The sequence below is a fragment of the Aotus nancymaae genome, unplaced genomic scaffold (genome assembly GCF_030222135.1).
Source record: "Aotus nancymaae isolate 86718 unplaced genomic scaffold, 86718_ANA_hifiasm-v0.15.2.pri h1tg000029l, whole genome shotgun sequence".
In the NCBI taxonomy this organism is placed as follows: Eukaryota; Metazoa; Chordata; class Mammalia; order Primates; family Aotidae; genus Aotus; species Aotus nancymaae.
The window spans coordinates 21,032,667-21,049,249 of record NW_026988442.1 but is presented as its reverse complement, the minus strand read 5'-3'; the positions used below and the strand labels follow the sequence as shown (position 1 = coordinate 21,049,249).

Below are 16,583 nucleotides of genomic sequence, written 5' to 3'. Positions count from 1 at the left end.
GCCCTCCTGATATCCCCAGTTGTTCCAGTGTGGACTTTTGTTCTCAAATGGTGCTTAAGATCTCTACTTGTTGAGGCAACATACTGAGCCAAGATGATTTGGCCACTGTCTTAAACATTCAATCATGTATGAATTCAACTGTTTGGGGAAGTTCTGCCTTCAGAGGTCCAATATATCAGTGGCCTTTGCTGTGGTTCACATGAGGTGCACATCAGAACTCCATACATGTGGATCTCAAGATGCCACCCTAGACCAACTGAGATTGGGTTCTCCAAGAGGTGCTTCAAGACTGTGTAACTGGCTCAGTCAGTCAAAGGTAGAGCCCGGAGATCAAGTACTTATGCTTAAATCACTCCCTAAGTGATTCTGATGCAAAGCCCTGGTTGAGAAACAGTGACCCACAGCCTTCCTAACCCTTTTGTTTATTGTTACTTTAGCATCTCAGCATGTAACTAGGACTGTGGCTTAATACCAGGGTTGGGCCAGTAGCTTTTGTGTTGTTTTGAGTCTACGCCCTTCCTTCCCTAGGGAGCTGGATGTGCCTCTGCCTGACATCGACTACATGGAGATCCCCGTGGATTGGTGGGATGCTGAGGCCGATAAGTCCCTTCTCATTGGTGTGTTCAAGCATGGTATGTATTTCTCTGAAGGTGTTCCCTTCTGGATCAGTTTCCCCCAGGAACGATGAGTTCAAGCGCTCTGACTAAACTCAGCATGTTTCTGCAGAACTCCATCATTCTGTTACACATTCATCTTAGAGGGTAGACCCTCACAACTGCCCCCTTGGAATTTCCACCAGATAAATATATGGCTCACAATAATACTATGAATATTGTATTATTAGGAAACATTCAGGCCACAAAGAACCTGTTTGATGTGTATATTCCTCCCTTGCCTGTCCATGCTGTCAGTTATGTGGCTGCCTCTAATAGTTCCAGTGCCTGGCACCTAGTAGGCACCCATTGTTTCTTGAATGAAGGAGTAAATAAATGGTGGGAAATGCTGAGTTTCAACATTTCATATATATGTAGAATTCTAAGGTCATTCTAGATAATCTACTTATTCCTAGTGTATACTTTTACACCATTGGCATTTTAAAAACTAAGCATAGAAGATAAAGTAGATGATCTTTTTTAAAAATGGTAATCAAGCAACTAAAGGGGACTGAGAGGTTTTCTAAACACTTGGAAAAACTGAAGTAAGTGCCTCCTTTCTTCACCTCTGGCAGTGTTTTTAAACAGCTGCCCTTGCTTTCAGCCAGCTGCCAGCCATTAAAATGAATGATGAAAGTGTCAAGTGATGGTCACCCATAGTATGCCTGATACACACCTTCCCTGCCAGGTGAATCGACAGAAAGTTTTAAATGAGGAGCAAGGTTTAAAGTGAAAAGAGTTAGGTATACCTGGCTTTAGCTATCAACTTCACTACTTACTAAATGTGTGTCACTGGGCAAGTCATAAGCTTCTCTGACTTATTTTCTCACATATACAATGGAGAAGGTATAGTATCAAAACAGCCTACCTAGGGGTTATTTAAAGATTAAATATTACATTAAATGTAGACCACCTAGAACAGTGCTTGGTACATAATAGGTGCTGGGTGCTATTCCACTCTCCCATATTACTCTGCCTTTGGAAGTTTGTTAACTTTCTAATGCATGCTCTTTAAAGGGAATTCTTCAACTTTTACAGGCTAACCAGCTACATTTAAGTAACAACCATGCCTTTACATATTTTAATTTGAAATCCACTCAAAAGTTGGATACTGGTATTGAGAATGCAGTGCTGCTGAGAACCCTGTGTCAAACCGCTGGGGTTAGACTAAAGCAGTGCTGTCCAGTAGAACTACATGCAGTGATAGAAATGCCCTATTTCTGCACTGTCTGCTGCAGAAGCCACTATTGAGCACTTAAAATGTGACTAATGTAACTGAGCAAGTATATTTTTATGTACTTTTAATTAATTTAAATTAAATAGCCCCATGTGGCTAGTGGCTCCTCTGTTGGACAGTGCAGGAATAAAACTCCGCTCCAGAGTGGAAAGAAGTGTGTGACCTCCCTGTTAGTCACAAGGTACCACAGTGCAACTCAGACTTGGTTTAATCTAGTTTTGGAAGGACCCCAGAGGATGACAGGCTGCTAAAGGCACCCAGATTCCAGAGTATCTGAATTTGGTGTGTGTGGGAAGGCCTAGTGACCCTAGGTCTCATTTCAGTGGTGGTTTTGGGGCACTTTGCCAAATATCTGCATGGTGACAACATGTTGTGAAAAGAGAACACATTTTGAAGTCCCAGCAGCATGACAGGTAGAATTTACGTGCTGCTACTTCCTCCTCCATCCCAACACACCCACCATAAACATACCGAAAGCCAAGGCGAATCAGGACTTGGAAGAAATAAGGGAAAGTCCCCAAGTGCAAAAGTCATTTAAAGCCAGAACTGAAAGCTTAGGGGCCAATATGACAGTGGACCAGAGAGACTGGATTTTTAATACCCACAGAAATGGGAAACATGGCCTTGAAAGGGTTGCCCCTCCAGCAAACGGAAGCAAGAAAAAGCTCTCTGGCCCAAGAGAGCAGAGCTAAAGAAACATATCCCTGAGAAATAAAGAGATGAAGACATGAAAGAGAAAATGAGACATAAAAGACAGAGTGAAGTTGACATCCAAGAGGTGAAACAAGACATGCTCAGAAAATGCTACCAGCAACCCAGTAAGGCAAATCAATATCACACGGTCTGTGAGGCACAAAACATAGTTTGGAAGAAAGGGGGTCATTACACAATGATGATAGATATAACTCATCAGGAAGATAGAATTAATCATTCTCATGCAAAGGACATAGCCTCAGAAGGAGGTCCAAGTTCACCTCAACTGGCAATCTGAGAATCTGAATAGAATTGAGTGATGAAGCATCATCTTAACATCTCACAGGTGTGATCACCTAGAAAAGACAAGTTATTATTGGTGCTCTACCTTCTAGTTTCCTAACCCTAATCATGGTTCCAGGTATTAGGATTAATCAGTGGCTCTCTTAGTCTCATACTGGAGATAGAGAGTCAACCCAGATGATCCATAAGGTCATTCCCAAACTCTTCTGCTCATTGAAGCAGTTTTGCGGAGTATAAATTAATTTGTGTTTCCTGATCACACAATGTTGAGATGATACTTCATCACTCAATTCCATTCAGATTCTCACAGATTGCCAGTTGAAGTGAGCTTGGAATTTACAGCTAGGGCTGAGGGGCAGATGCCTTGAAGGTAATTTGTGCCATTTCTAAGTGTCTTGTTGTACAGGATGAGTTTAGCAGATAACAGTATAAAGACAGAAGAAGAAACAGCCTTTGTTCTCAGTGCAAGGAGACTGATCCTAAGCCATAAATGCAGACTCTACATAGGGCCAGATCAGTTTAGTTGGATGGTTACATTGGAGTCAACTTAGATGCGGTTGGACAGATGCCTTGTGGGCCCATCCTCCTTGGCACCCTCTAGACTCCAAATCTGATCCTGCCCCTGGCGGGGTGCTGTCTATTCCATGATTTAAGGCTTAGACGTGTCCTCATCTAGGTAGCACATCTGACCACCCCTTTCCTTAGTAAGTAGTGAAGTTGATAGCTAAAGCCAGGTATACCTAACTGTTTTCACTTTAAACCTTGCTCCTCATTTAAAACTTTCTGTCGATTCACCTGGCAGGGAAGGTGTGTATCAGGCATACTATTCTTAGAGAGCACCTTATAGACTAAGTGAAAAGAAGCAGGCAGCCGACACCCCCTCACAGGCCTGTCACGTTGCCGTTTGTCTTTGTATTGCTGTTGCAGCTCCTACTGGCCTCTTCAGGACAGTTGTTAAGGTTTTCTAGGGGACTGAAACAGTCATTCTTCCTTGCCTCCAGCTTCACAGCTGATTGAGAAATAAAAATACAGAATCTGTCTCTAGGCTACAGATCCACACATGAAGAGAAAGTCTGCAGAATAGAACCTTGCCCAGGTTAGGGAGCGTCCCAGGCTGCTCCATGCCTGAGCACAGAGTGTGAAGGTGGTATACTCCTGAACAGTTGGCCTCCCTCAGTAGTAAGGGGACAGTAAGGGAAGGATTTCACCATCTCACCTGTCATATAAATTACCCCTCTCATCATGAGGAGCAGGTGGAGAAACTGGCTGGAATCTCCTTAGGAGCAGGAGTATTGGAGAAGCTTCTGTTTTGATGTGAGCTAAGGCAGGAACATGGGGGAAGGATGAGACTGGTTCTTCCTACGACAGTGATTGGAAGAGAAAGAATGTAGGCAAAACAGACTCCTCTAGCCAGTTGTTTGTTGAGTCTGTACAGTATCAGGCCCTTTGCTAGATACTGGCTATATGATGATGAGCAAAAACAGATATAGGTTCTCCTCCTAGGAAGCTCGTGACCTCATAAGAGAGACTTAGAGCAATCAAGTAATTACCCTAAAGAATAAGTAAGTAAAGAACATAAGGCACCGCAGAGCTTCTCGTGCCAGGTACCTATGTGGGCAGCACCTGTCGTGGAGATGGCAGGAGAGTCACTGTGGATTAAAAGATCAGCTGCCCACAGCTCCTGAGGGAAAAGAACCATGTGCTACCTACAGCGTGAAGGATACAACTGTGTCAACAGTTATGCAAGAACAAAAACCAAGATAGAAATGAAATACCAAACGCAGTAAAATCAGGTTTGTTTCTAAGACCCAGGCTCATTCTCATTTACACTCAGCTCTTCTATCTCCTGTGATGGGGACTCCCTTCTGCCTTTTATGTGGCCAAATGCTGAGTGTACATTAGGTTCAATAAAATAAATCGTCACACATAGACTTTATCAAACCGAAAAGGGTTTTTTTTTTTAATTGTTTTGCTTCCTTTTTGAGGCCCCTCTTCTGGGTCAAAACACTGTTGTTAACTTTGGGGTGTGGTGAGGAGCAGTTCCAAAGCCGTGGCCAGTGTGGATTAGGATTTGTACTGAGTTTTTGATACAGAGGCCACAGGTCTGTCTTAATCCAGTGAACAGTCATCATACTTCTCTTTATATTTCAGTCCTGCTTTCCTTCATGTTGTTCAGCTTCCCTTTCCAATATATAGGATAAAAATAAACTATAAGAAAAAAAAATAAACTGTAAGAAAACAAGGGTCATTAAAGACATAACAAGGTATCCAGAGTTGAGGATGGGGGAAGAAGTTGCAAAACCAACTGACAGAAAGCAGCAAACGTGAGACTTGTATCTATACAATTACATCTTTTCGCAGACACTGAGTATTTCTGTAAGCCATTGTTCGTTGGTCAAACACTACTGAAAGGTGTCTACTTTAGCTCTAGGATTTTTCCCTGATAGTCTTATAGGATCTCATTAATCTTAAATAAGTGCTTTTTGTGTTTGTTTTGTTCTTTACTAAATAAGGAAAATAAAAAGACTAGGGCCCAAAGCAAATGTTGTGAGTTCTGATGTGACTTCTGGCATTTCTCACCACTGTTTATCAGGGTATGAAAGGTACAATGCCATGCGAGCAGACCCAGCACTTTGCTTCCTGGAGAAAGTTGGGATGCCAGATGAGAAGTCCCTTTCTGCAGAACAGGGTGTTACGGATGGGACCTCAGACATTCCTGAAAGGTGAGAAGTCACGTAGACCAGCACTGATGTGATGTGCCATGCCACTGATCTGTGACCCCTTCCTCATACAACCAGCACTCTTTGTATCTCTCCCTCAGTGTCAGGCATCTCCCTACACCTTGCCACACTGCCATTGTTTTCCATAATTGCTACTTTGGTTACACCCTACTCTGCCTCAGACCTGCTCTTGGACTTCCAAGGACTCTGAACCAAATACTGGTTCCTGTTACTCATGAGTTTTCCAGGCTGCCAAACTATGCCCAGCTTTCTAACCATGCCCATCTCTTGTCTGGTCAGAGGATTCCTGTGGAAGAATTCAGACCTCTATACCTGACAGAAAGCTAAGAACAGACACAAGTACAGCCTTCCTGACTTTGAATTGCAGTTCCTCAGATGAAATTCCAATACTGTCTAAGGATTGCGGAGTCCATGACCAGGATGACCATCGCTCCTTGATGGCGATGACATTTCAGCTTGTCCATGGATTGTGTGCAAAAAAATATGGAAGGCATTTCCTTTGACTCATTTTTATTTACTCTTGACATAAATACATAGGAAAGCTAAATAAATGGCTAAAAATTGTAGTTCTCTGAATTATATATGTATATATATTTTTGAAAACATAGCATTTATCTCTTAGCTTATCTCTTAGCATTTATCTCTTAGTTTCTCCCCAAAAGTAGCAGATACTGCTTTGCATTGCCCAGGGCTGTGGCCAGAGCGTGACACTGCCAGGAGCCCCTATTTGCTCAGGCCAAGAAAAGTGTGCAGTGCAGTTTCCATCTGTCCTTAGTCCCTGACCAACACTTCACCTGCCCCAGCGTGTTTCTTGTGGACAGATAACAGAGATGCATTCTGGGAGACGTTAACAAAGGCCCACGTGACTGGCGATTCTCATGTTACATTCACTGATTCAGGCAAAACACTCCCTGAATGCGTGCCTGAAGGTGGCATAAAGGCTATTTTTTTGTGGGGTGTCTTTTCTTTCTGTGGTTAAGCAGTAAAGCCAAGAGCTTATCTTGCCTCTAGAACTTGAGCAGCAAGGACAAGAATATTTGGGACAGGACTATTTCAATTCAAGTCAGTTTTTAAAGGAATCATTGTAAAATAGGGAAGCATCAGCAATAGTTAAGCTCACAAAAGAGAATATATTAGGCAGCTGACCTAGCATCAAGGGTCTGATGGTAACAAGGGGAAAATGTCCTTCTTAACCAGTGGCAGCAGAGCTCCCTTCCAAGAATTGACTTGTGCCAAGTGCGATTCTGTGGGAAGATGCATCGTACTGTGACCAGGGAGTTGCAACATTAGGCCTCATTTGGGGTGCACAGCCTTCAGTTTCTAGAGTGTGTTCTTTTATCAGAGTCACATGTTCAGATGACTCTTGATGGGCAGAAATTACCTTTTTCAGAACTTGCCTGAGTAGACGTGAAGCTGGAGCCTCATGCTGCAGTCTCAGTTGAATAAAGGTCCTTGCCTGTAGAATTGATGACTGGTGATAGTTTCTCTCGTTCTCAGTTTCTCTTGAGTTCTCCCACAAGGGAAGGAAAAACTAAGACTTGGAATGCCTACAGAGGAAGGGATCTATTGTCAGCCCTCCTTGTCTGTGGATGCAGAACTCTCAGATACAGAGGGCCAACCAAGGATCTTGATCATCTCCTGATACTGGTATCCCTGAGGATCCGAGAACCAATCCTCCATGGCTACAGAGGGCTGACTCGGAAGTCCCCCTTTATCCACGGGGGTACCTGAAATTTCAGATAGTACCAAACCCTGGATAAACTGTGTTTTCTCCTATATAAACATACCTATGATGAAGTTTAATTTATAAATTCAGGACAATAAAGGATTAACTACAATAATAATAAAATAGAACCGTTATAACAATATACTGTAATAAAAGTTACATGAATGTGATTTCTCTCTCTGCCCCAAAATATCTTAGTATTTTTGGACTGTGGTTGACCAGGGTAATTGAAACCGTGGATAAGGGGGCCTAGGTAGTATGTGATGCCTTTTTTTTACTTTTATTTAGAGGCAACACAGATAAAGAAGACAATGCCGAGGACAAAGTAGATGGCCTCCAGAAACAAACGGTGAGTCAAATGTGCAGTTTTGGTCATCCACACTGTCTTTCATATTAAAAAAGAAATCCCCATCTTGGTAGTGATCTGGGGGAACTTGATTGCATTGCTACAATTATGTTGCATTTTCCCCAACATTTTATTATGAAAACTTTACATGTACAGACTGCACTGCATTTTTATTCTAATTAAACTTTTTATTTTGAGATAACTGTATATTTGATATGTAGTTGTAAAATATAATACAGAAATCACATATACCGTTTATCCAGTTTGCCCTCATAGTGGCATCTTGCAAAATTGTAGTACAGTATCACAACCAGGATACTGATATGTATTGAGTCAAGATATGGGACATTTCCATGACCACAAAGATTCATCATGTTGCTGTCTTATAACCACATCTTCTTCCTTCTTCCTTCACCCCTCTTTAAATTCCTGGCAACCACTCATCTGTTCTCTATTTTTTATGATTTTGTCATTTTAAGAATGTTCTGTAAGTGGAATCATACAGTATGTAAACTTTGGGGACTGGCTTTTTCACACAGCAAAATTCCCTGGGGATTCATCTAGCTGGTTGTCTGTATCAACAGTTCATTCCTTTTCTCTGCTGAGTAGTACTGACCACAGTTTGTTCAACCATTCATCTGTTGAAGGACATCTGGGTTGTTTCTAGCTTTTGACTATTAAGAATAAGTCCTCTGTAAATATTTGCATATAGATTTTTATATGAACATACATTTTCATTTCTCTGGGATAAATGCCCAGGAGTGTAATTGCTGGGTCATATGATAGTTACGTATTTTGTTTTTTTAAGAAATTGCCAAATTGTTTTCCAGACTGGCTATACACCATTTTCCATTCCCAGTAGCAATGTATGAGAGATCCACTTTCTCTGTATTCTCCATCCTCACCAGCATTTGGTGTGGTCACTAGTTTTTACTTGAGCCATTCTGGTAGGTGTGTAATAATACCTTGTTGTGGTTTTAATATGCATTTCCCTGATGGCTAATGATGTTGAACATCTTTTATGTGTTTAGTTGCCATCTGTATATCCTTTTCAGTGAAATGTTTGTGTCCCTTGCCTATATTCTAATTTCATTGTTTGTTTTAGTGTTGATTTTCTAGAGTTCTTTATATATTTTAGGTATTAGTGTTTTGTCAGATATGTGGTTTGCAAATATTTTCTCCCACCCTGTAGTTTGTCTTTTTAGGGAGGATCCCTTGAGCCCAGGAGTTCAAGACTAGCCTGGGCAGCATAGTGAGACTTTGTCTCTACAAAAAATAAAAAGTAAAATTTTTTTAATCAGTTGATGTATTTGTGGGTTCTGTTTCTGAGTTCGCTGCCCTTTTCCATTGATATAGTTGTCTTTTCCTGTGCCAGTAGCACAGTCTTGAGTGCCATAGCAATACCATAAGCTTTAAAATTTGATAGATTGATACCTCCCACTTCTTTCTTCTTTTTCAGAATTGTTTTTGCTTTTCTTATTCCTTTGCCTTTCCATATAAATTTTAGAATAATCTTATCCATAGAAACTGTTGCTGGGATTTTGATAGGCATTGCATTAAACCTTTATATCACTTTGGGGAGAATTGACATCTTCATTGGGTTTTTATGATACTGAATCTTACTATATACCTCTGCATTTCCTGTTTTTTTGTTTTGTTTTTGTTTTTGTTTTTTGTCTCAGGGTCTCACTCTTTCACCTAGACTGGAATGCAGTGATGCAGTCATAGCTCACTACAGCCTCGACCTTCCAGGCTCAAGTGATGCTCCCAGCTCAGCCTCCCAAGTAGTAGGGACCACAGGTGCATACCACCACACTTAGCTACTTTTTTCTATTTTTTTGTAGAGACAGGGTCTTGCTTGCTGTGTTGCTCAGGCTAAGATTGAACTCCTGGGTTCAAGCAGTCCTCCCTCCTTGGTCTCCCAAAGTGTTGGGATTATAGGCATGAGCCATTGTGCCCAGCCCTTTTCTAGGTTTTTGAGGTGGGAGCTTCTGTATTATTGATATGAAATTTTTCTACTTGTCTGATATATGCATTTAGTGCTATAAATGTCTCTCAGCATTGCTTTAGCTGTGTTTCATTAATTCTGCTGTTATATTTTCACTTTCATTCAGTTTAATGTATTTTTTTTTAATTTCCCTTGAGACTTCCTCTTTTGATTCATTAATTATTTAGGTGTTTATCATTTAGTGTCCAAGTGTTTGGAGATTTCCCCATTACATTTCTCTTACTGATCTCTATTTCGATTCTATTATAATCAGAGAACACATCTATATAGTTTCAATTGTTTTAAATTTGTTGTTTGTTTTATAGCCCAGTATATGCTCATATCTTGGTATATGTTCAGTGGGCACTTGGCATGCATTTTGGTTTTGTTGGATGCAGTATTTCATAGATGTTGACTAGGTCCTGTTGGTTGATGATGTTGAGTTTTTCTGTATCCTTGCTGATTATCTGTCTAGTCATTTCATCAGTTGTTGAGAGAATATAAGTCTCAAATTGTGGATTTATTTATTTCTCCTTTCAGTTCTGTCGGGTTTTGCTTCACATATTTTGCAGCTCTGTTTGGTGCATACATATTTAGAATTATTTGTTCTTGCCAGGTGCTGTGACTCACACTTGTAGTCTTAGCACTTTGGGAGGCCAAAGAGGGCAGATCACTTGAGACCAGAGGTTTGAGACCAGCCTGACCAGCATGGTGAAACCCCATCTCTACAAAAAATACAAAATTAACCAGGCATGATGACACATGCCTATAATCCCAGCTCCTCAGGAAGCTGAGGCATGAGAACCGCTTGAACCCGGAAGGCAGAGGTTGCAGTGAGCCATGATTGCGCCACTGTACTCCAGCCTGGGCAACAGAGCGAGATTCTATCCCAAAAAGTGTATAGAGAGAATTATATGTTCTTGGCAAATTGACCCTATTATCATTATATTATGTCCTTCTCTTGTGTCTGGTAATTTTCTTTGCTCTGAAGTGTATTTTATCTAATAAATTAATATAGCTACTCCTGATAAATTAATATAGCTACTCTTAGTTTCCCTTGATTAATGTTTGCATAAATATAACTTTTTTATTCTTTTATTTCAACCTGCCTTTATTGTATTTGAAGTGAATTTCCTATACAGGTAGATCATAATCTTTAATATACTCTGCCAATCTCTGTCTTCTAGTTGCTATTATTCAGACCATTTACATTTAATGTAATTATTGAGACATTAAGGCATCGTCTTCTCTTTGTGTTCTCTGATTTTTTTATTTTTCCTGTCTCCCTCTGGTTTACATGAGCATTTTTTATTATCTTATTGTGATTTATCTGTGTATAATACCTTTTTCATGGTTCTAGGTGTTTTATATATTTATATGTAATATATCACAGTCTACTGTCATTTTATCAGTTCAGGTGAAGTGTAGAAACCTTACTTCATTTTTTTCCTTTACCCTCTCCCATTTATAATGTAGTTGTCTTAACTGTTTCTTAGCAGATAATGTTAAAATTTTTGCCTCAACTGTCAAACATAACTTAGAAAACTCAAGAGGTGAAGGAAAGTCTGCTATATTTACCCGTATTTTTTTCTACTATGTTCTTTTTCTTCCTGGTGTTCCAAGGTTCCTTCTTTTATTGTTTTCTTTCTGTTTAGAGAAATATCTTTAGCTACTCTTTTAAGGTAGTCTGGAGAACTGTCAAGACAGTCCTGTTTTTCTTCATCTGAGAATGTCTTAATATCCTTAGTTTTTCTTTGTCTGAGAATGTCTTAATATCCCCTTTATTCCTGAAGCACATTTTCACCAGATACAGGATTCTGGGTTGATAGTTCTTTTCTTTCAGCTCTTAATGTTGTGCCACTTTCTTCTGGTTTCCATGATTTCTGATGAGAAATCTGTCATTCAAGTTGTTTTTCCCCTATTGGTAATGTGTCTTTTCTCTCTTGATGCTTTCAAGATTTTTTCTTTGTCTTTAGTTTTCAGAAGTTTATGATTTTAAGTGGATTTTTGTGAGCTTATCCTATTTGGAGTCCACTCATCTTAAATCTGATTTCTGTCTTTTGCTGAATGTGAAGCATTTTCAGCTATGATTTCTTCAGGTATTTCTTTTGCCCTGTCCTCTTTCTCCTCCCCTTCTGGGATAGAAGAATGAAGATTAGATCTTTTGTTATAGACCCATGGGTCTCTAAGGCTCTGTTCATTTTTTTTTCCTGTTGTTCACATTGGGTGCTTTCCATTTTTCTGTCTTGAGGTCACTGATTCGTTTCTTCCTCCATTCTGCTGTTGAGCCTTCTGTTGAGGGTTTGGGGTTTTTGTTTTTGGCTTTTGTTGTTTTTGTTCCAGTTTATTGTACTTTTTAAACCTAAAATTTCCCTTTGAATTCAGAGATTCTTTAGATCTTTGTTTCTTTGCAGAAACTTTCCATTTTTTCATTTGTGGCAAGCATGTTCAGAATGACTCACTGATGACTGTGTTAAATTCTTATGTCAGATCATTCTAAGATCTTTTCTCTCAGCATTGGCCTCTTTTGTCTTTCTGCATTCAGTTTGAGATCTTGGTTCTTGGTATGTGATTTTTTTTATTGGAACCTGGACATTTTGGACACTATATTGTGAGACTCTGGTTCTTATTTAAACATTGTCTTTCAGCTGACTTCTGATACCTCTCTTAGCAGGAGACAGAAGTGGTGGGGGGCACCTTGTTTCTGTGAGGTGGAAGCAAAAATTCATGTTCCCAGTCTCCTCCCATTAACCCCTAAGTGGGATGTTTCTCATTAGTGCTGAGCAGGGATGGAAATTCAGCTCCACCATGGGTAGGGGTGGGGACCTCATTACTACCTGTCAGGGTTGAAAGTCCTACCATGGGTAGGGGTGGGGACCTCATTACTACCTGTCAGGGTTGAAAGTCCTAACTTCCTGCTTAGCTTTTTCTGATACCACCCCAGCAGGGGAATGGGGTACCCTATTACCACCTCGAAAAAGTAGAAGTTTAAGCTCCCACTCAGCCTTTGCTGCCATGGGTAGAGTTGAGACACAGTCTCTTCTGCATTGTTGGGCTGGGGTATAGCAGTTATTGTCTTAATATTTTCTGTGTTCCTAACCTGCCTCTTCCTACTCCTTAACTAGAGAGAGCAGGCTTTTGTTTTTGTTTCTGTTTTTGTTTTAAGACAAGTTTTGCTCTTGTTGCCCAGGCTGAAGTGCAGTGGCACAATCTCAGCTCACTGCAATCTCTACCTCCCAGCTTCAGGCGATTGTTTTGCCTCGGCCTCCCGAGTAGCTGGGATTACAGGCATGTACCACTATGACCAGCTAATTTTTTGTATTTTTAGTAGAGACCAAGTTTTACCATGTTAGCCAGGCTGGTCTCAAACTCCTGACCTCTGGTGATCCACCCGCCTCAGCCTCCCAAAGTGCTGGGATTATAGTCATGAGCCACCTCGCCTGGCAGGGTTTTTTTTGAGGGCTTCTTTTGTCTGCATCCTTTGCCATTTCCAGGTAGCCCGCTTCTTTACCTCCAAATCTAGGATATATGAAGCAAAAAAAAAAAATGTTTATTTTTCATTATGTCATTTCTTGGGTCCTGAGGTCTCTAGTTTGTCCTTTTTTACACCATTCAGAGTTTTCTTATGTTTGTTTCATATTTAATATCTAGACAGTTTAATTGTACTTAAAGAATAGGGAAATGCATCTCAGAAGTGGCAGTCTGTATTGCATTTTTAAAGTGAGTTTCTGAGATTTTGCGTAAGCAGACTGAAACCTTACCTGGGCCATGTGACCAAATTTTCTCTAGCTTTGAGTAATAGAGCAAATATTAGGATGTTATATATTCTGGATCTCAGAGGTTACTATAGCATTTTCCCCAAGTGACTCCTCTGCAAGGGTCATCTCTCTTATTCTCCTGATCACTAACCAAAAATTGTCCATATTTTTTATTCTATTCTTTTTATTCTAGCTTGCAGACTGCATGGTATTTATTTACTTTGGCCTCTATCAACTCTGACTCCTATAACAGTAACGATGGCATCCCTTTCTTAAAATAGATAATAATAATTTTTCAAAGATAATGTTTCCCTGTGTTCTCAAGGTTTGAGAAGCAATGGATTTAAGCAAATCAGCGTGAAGCCTCAGACCCTCGTAACATGAAGGAAGTTAGGTTCTCGTCTTGACAATTAAAATCCATGTTCTGCCATTCCAGTCCCTAGTTTATGTTATTTATTTTATCTGCAATTTGGGACATGTTTTCCTATAGAAACAACTTAAGTACCAAATAAATGAAAGTAATACATTATTCTCATGTGGAACTTGACTCTCTTCAAACCAGTTATTCCATTTGTTTTAAGTGATTTCTCACTTCACCCTTATGAAGAAAGCACGGCAGATATTACTGTCCTCATTTGAGGGCTGAGTAAACATTAGGCCCTCCCTGAAAGTTAAAGGACTTAGCCAAATTCTCACAACCACTAGATGACAGAGTATTCCGGTATTCTTTGTTGTAGTTGAGTATTCTTTTCATAGTCCAGATGGTAGAGAGTATTTCATGTGCACGTTTATGCCCCTTCCTCCCATCAGCAGTTCATATGAAGACTCCAGCCTCTGAAAGCCTTTGACATTAAACTGGACATGCTTAATCAATTAGGAGGGCACCAGAGGGCTATGACAGAATCAGTAAAAATAACTTAAGTGCTCTTATGTAGTAGGATTAAACTCTGGAATTAATTTTGTATTTATTTACAAAATTTACATGTTTATGATTTCTTTGCTCTTCACCTCCTTAAAACCTAGGGTATAGAATATCATCAAAAGCAGATGAAAAGGGGAGTGGGTTTCCCCAGATTCTGAGGTTGACAGACTATAAATAGATTCACCTTGACTTCTAGTCCTCGTGCTAAAACCACACACGTAGAAAGATGGCCAGCATCTGAGCCCGGCCTGCTGCCCACCCTGCTTCTCTCTTGCTCCCTACCTCCTACACTGAAGACACTGTTTTGTGTTTCCTTCTTTCAGCTCTGTCCTCAGGCAGAATTAAAGAAGCCCAAAGCATTGTGTAAAAAGAGCCTGTTCATTAGAGCAGTTCTCCTGAATTACACAGTCCTGGGCATGGAAAGGGAAACATTTAAGAGATTGGCAGAGTCTTAGCATTGCAAGGAACCCCAGTGCTTGCCCAAGTGGTCGCTCAGTGTGGCATTGCCTCTCCAGCCACAGCATGGCTGTCAGGGTCGTTCAGGTAGGCTAGAGACTCCCAGGAGTTCATGGGAAAAACAAGAGGAACATACCTTCTTCCGAGGAAGTCTGTTTTATTATTGGATGATACTTCCTTTTACCAAACCAGGAATCTGCCTCCCAGCTGGTTCCATGGATTCCATCTAGCTTTCTTTTTGGTACTACAAAGAACAAAACTCTTGTTTTTCCCCTCTGATAGAATTTTAAATTACTGAGACCAGCTCATGACCTTAATTTCTTTAAAGTTCTTTTCAGGTGAAATATCTCTAGGTCCTCTATATTTTTTCATATCATATCATCTCAAGACTCCTTTCTATTCCAGTGCCTTCCGGAGCACACTGTGGTTGTTGTCCTCTTAAAATGTGTCGTTCAGAGAGTCATAGAATGTTAGAATTTGAAAGGAAATTTGAAATGATCTAAGTTACAGCTTCCCACACCTTCTGTTTTAATACCAATAGCACTTTGGATTGGCAAATCATTACAGATGTCACCTGCAGCCAGATTCAGTGAACCTACAGAAATCTTCAAAAGCAGTTAGTCTGAAAGTATATTTGGGTTGGAATGGTCTGGAGCCTAGAATTGTAAGCAAAATCTTTCTCTATCACAGCCAGTATGTGGGGAAAGGAACATGTCTTTTAACAGAAATAGCAATAAGTAACGCTCAATTTTTATTTTTGTAGTTATGCTATAATAAGCATGGCATGTCCATGCTGTGCCACAGTTCCTATGTTAGTTGACTGTGACATCTCAGGTGCTCTGTGAACCATGGGGTTTGGTCGTAAAATGATGAAGTCATGGCCAGGAACTTGCAGGAAAATTTAATGCCTAAAATGGCCAAATTCCATTGTATGAAAACTTTAATTAGGAACTGAACGAGCACCCTCTTCTTGTGAGTTAAGAGTTTGATCTTGCATTGGAACCAAAGCATTTTCTGAGTAAAAGAAAAAAAAAAGAGTTCAAGGATTTTGTTAAATATTAGTATTTGTGTATACTTTGATACTTACAAAGCTCACTTCCCCATCTATTAGGCATTATTCTTATGCCCATTGTGGAGATGAGGGAGCTCAAATAATTTTAATCAACTGCAAAAAAGTCATACAGCCAGGGGACAGAAGAGCAGTATCTCCCCTGCCCTCTTCTTTCTCTAAATTCTGTAATCTTTCCATAATAAAATCCTTGAATATAATGTTAATGGCATTTGGGGTATATCTACTTTCCACCTGAAGTTTATGCCAGAGTAACATGCTTGTTTTTCCTGCAAAGTAAAACCACAGTGGGGTCTGAGGACTTTGTAGCTCTGCCTTTGTACATCCTGTCACTTTAATACAGAGAGCCCTTGTGTTCTCCTAGCAAACTCCTGTACATCCTTCAATATCTAGCTCAGAAGTCACCTCTTGGTTGAAGGCCATATATGACCTCTGTTGCATGTTCTTCTTCCCTTTTTTTCCCACCCACCCCCCTTTTTTTTTTTTTTTTTGAGACAGAGTCTCACTCGGTCACCCAGGCTGAGGTGCAGTGGCGTGATCTTGGCTCACTACAACTTCCACCTCCTGGGTTCAGGTGATTCTTCTGCCTCAGCCTCCCAAGTAGCTGGGACTACAGGCACATGCCATCACACCCAAATAATTTTTTTTTTTTTTTTAATTTTTAGTATAGAAGGGGTTTACCATCCTGGCCA

At 40.3% G+C, this 16,583-nt stretch overlaps 1 protein-coding gene across 2 annotated transcripts in view; it reads left to right on the top strand.

Annotated features, from left to right (window-relative positions):
* Nucleotides 1-16,583, top strand: part of CHD6 (chromodomain helicase DNA binding protein 6) — a 199,830-nt gene that overhangs the window by 158,194 nt on the left and 25,053 nt on the right. For both annotated transcript variants that reach the window (XM_012455000.3, XM_012455001.2), the window contains exons 25-27: nucleotides 529-632; nucleotides 5,480-5,609; nucleotides 7,642-7,702. In XM_012455000.3, coding sequence (XP_012310423.2) covers nucleotides 529-632; nucleotides 5,480-5,609; nucleotides 7,642-7,702 — 295 coding nt within the window. The remainder of the gene's footprint in view (nucleotides 1-528; nucleotides 633-5,479; nucleotides 5,610-7,641; nucleotides 7,703-16,583) is intronic.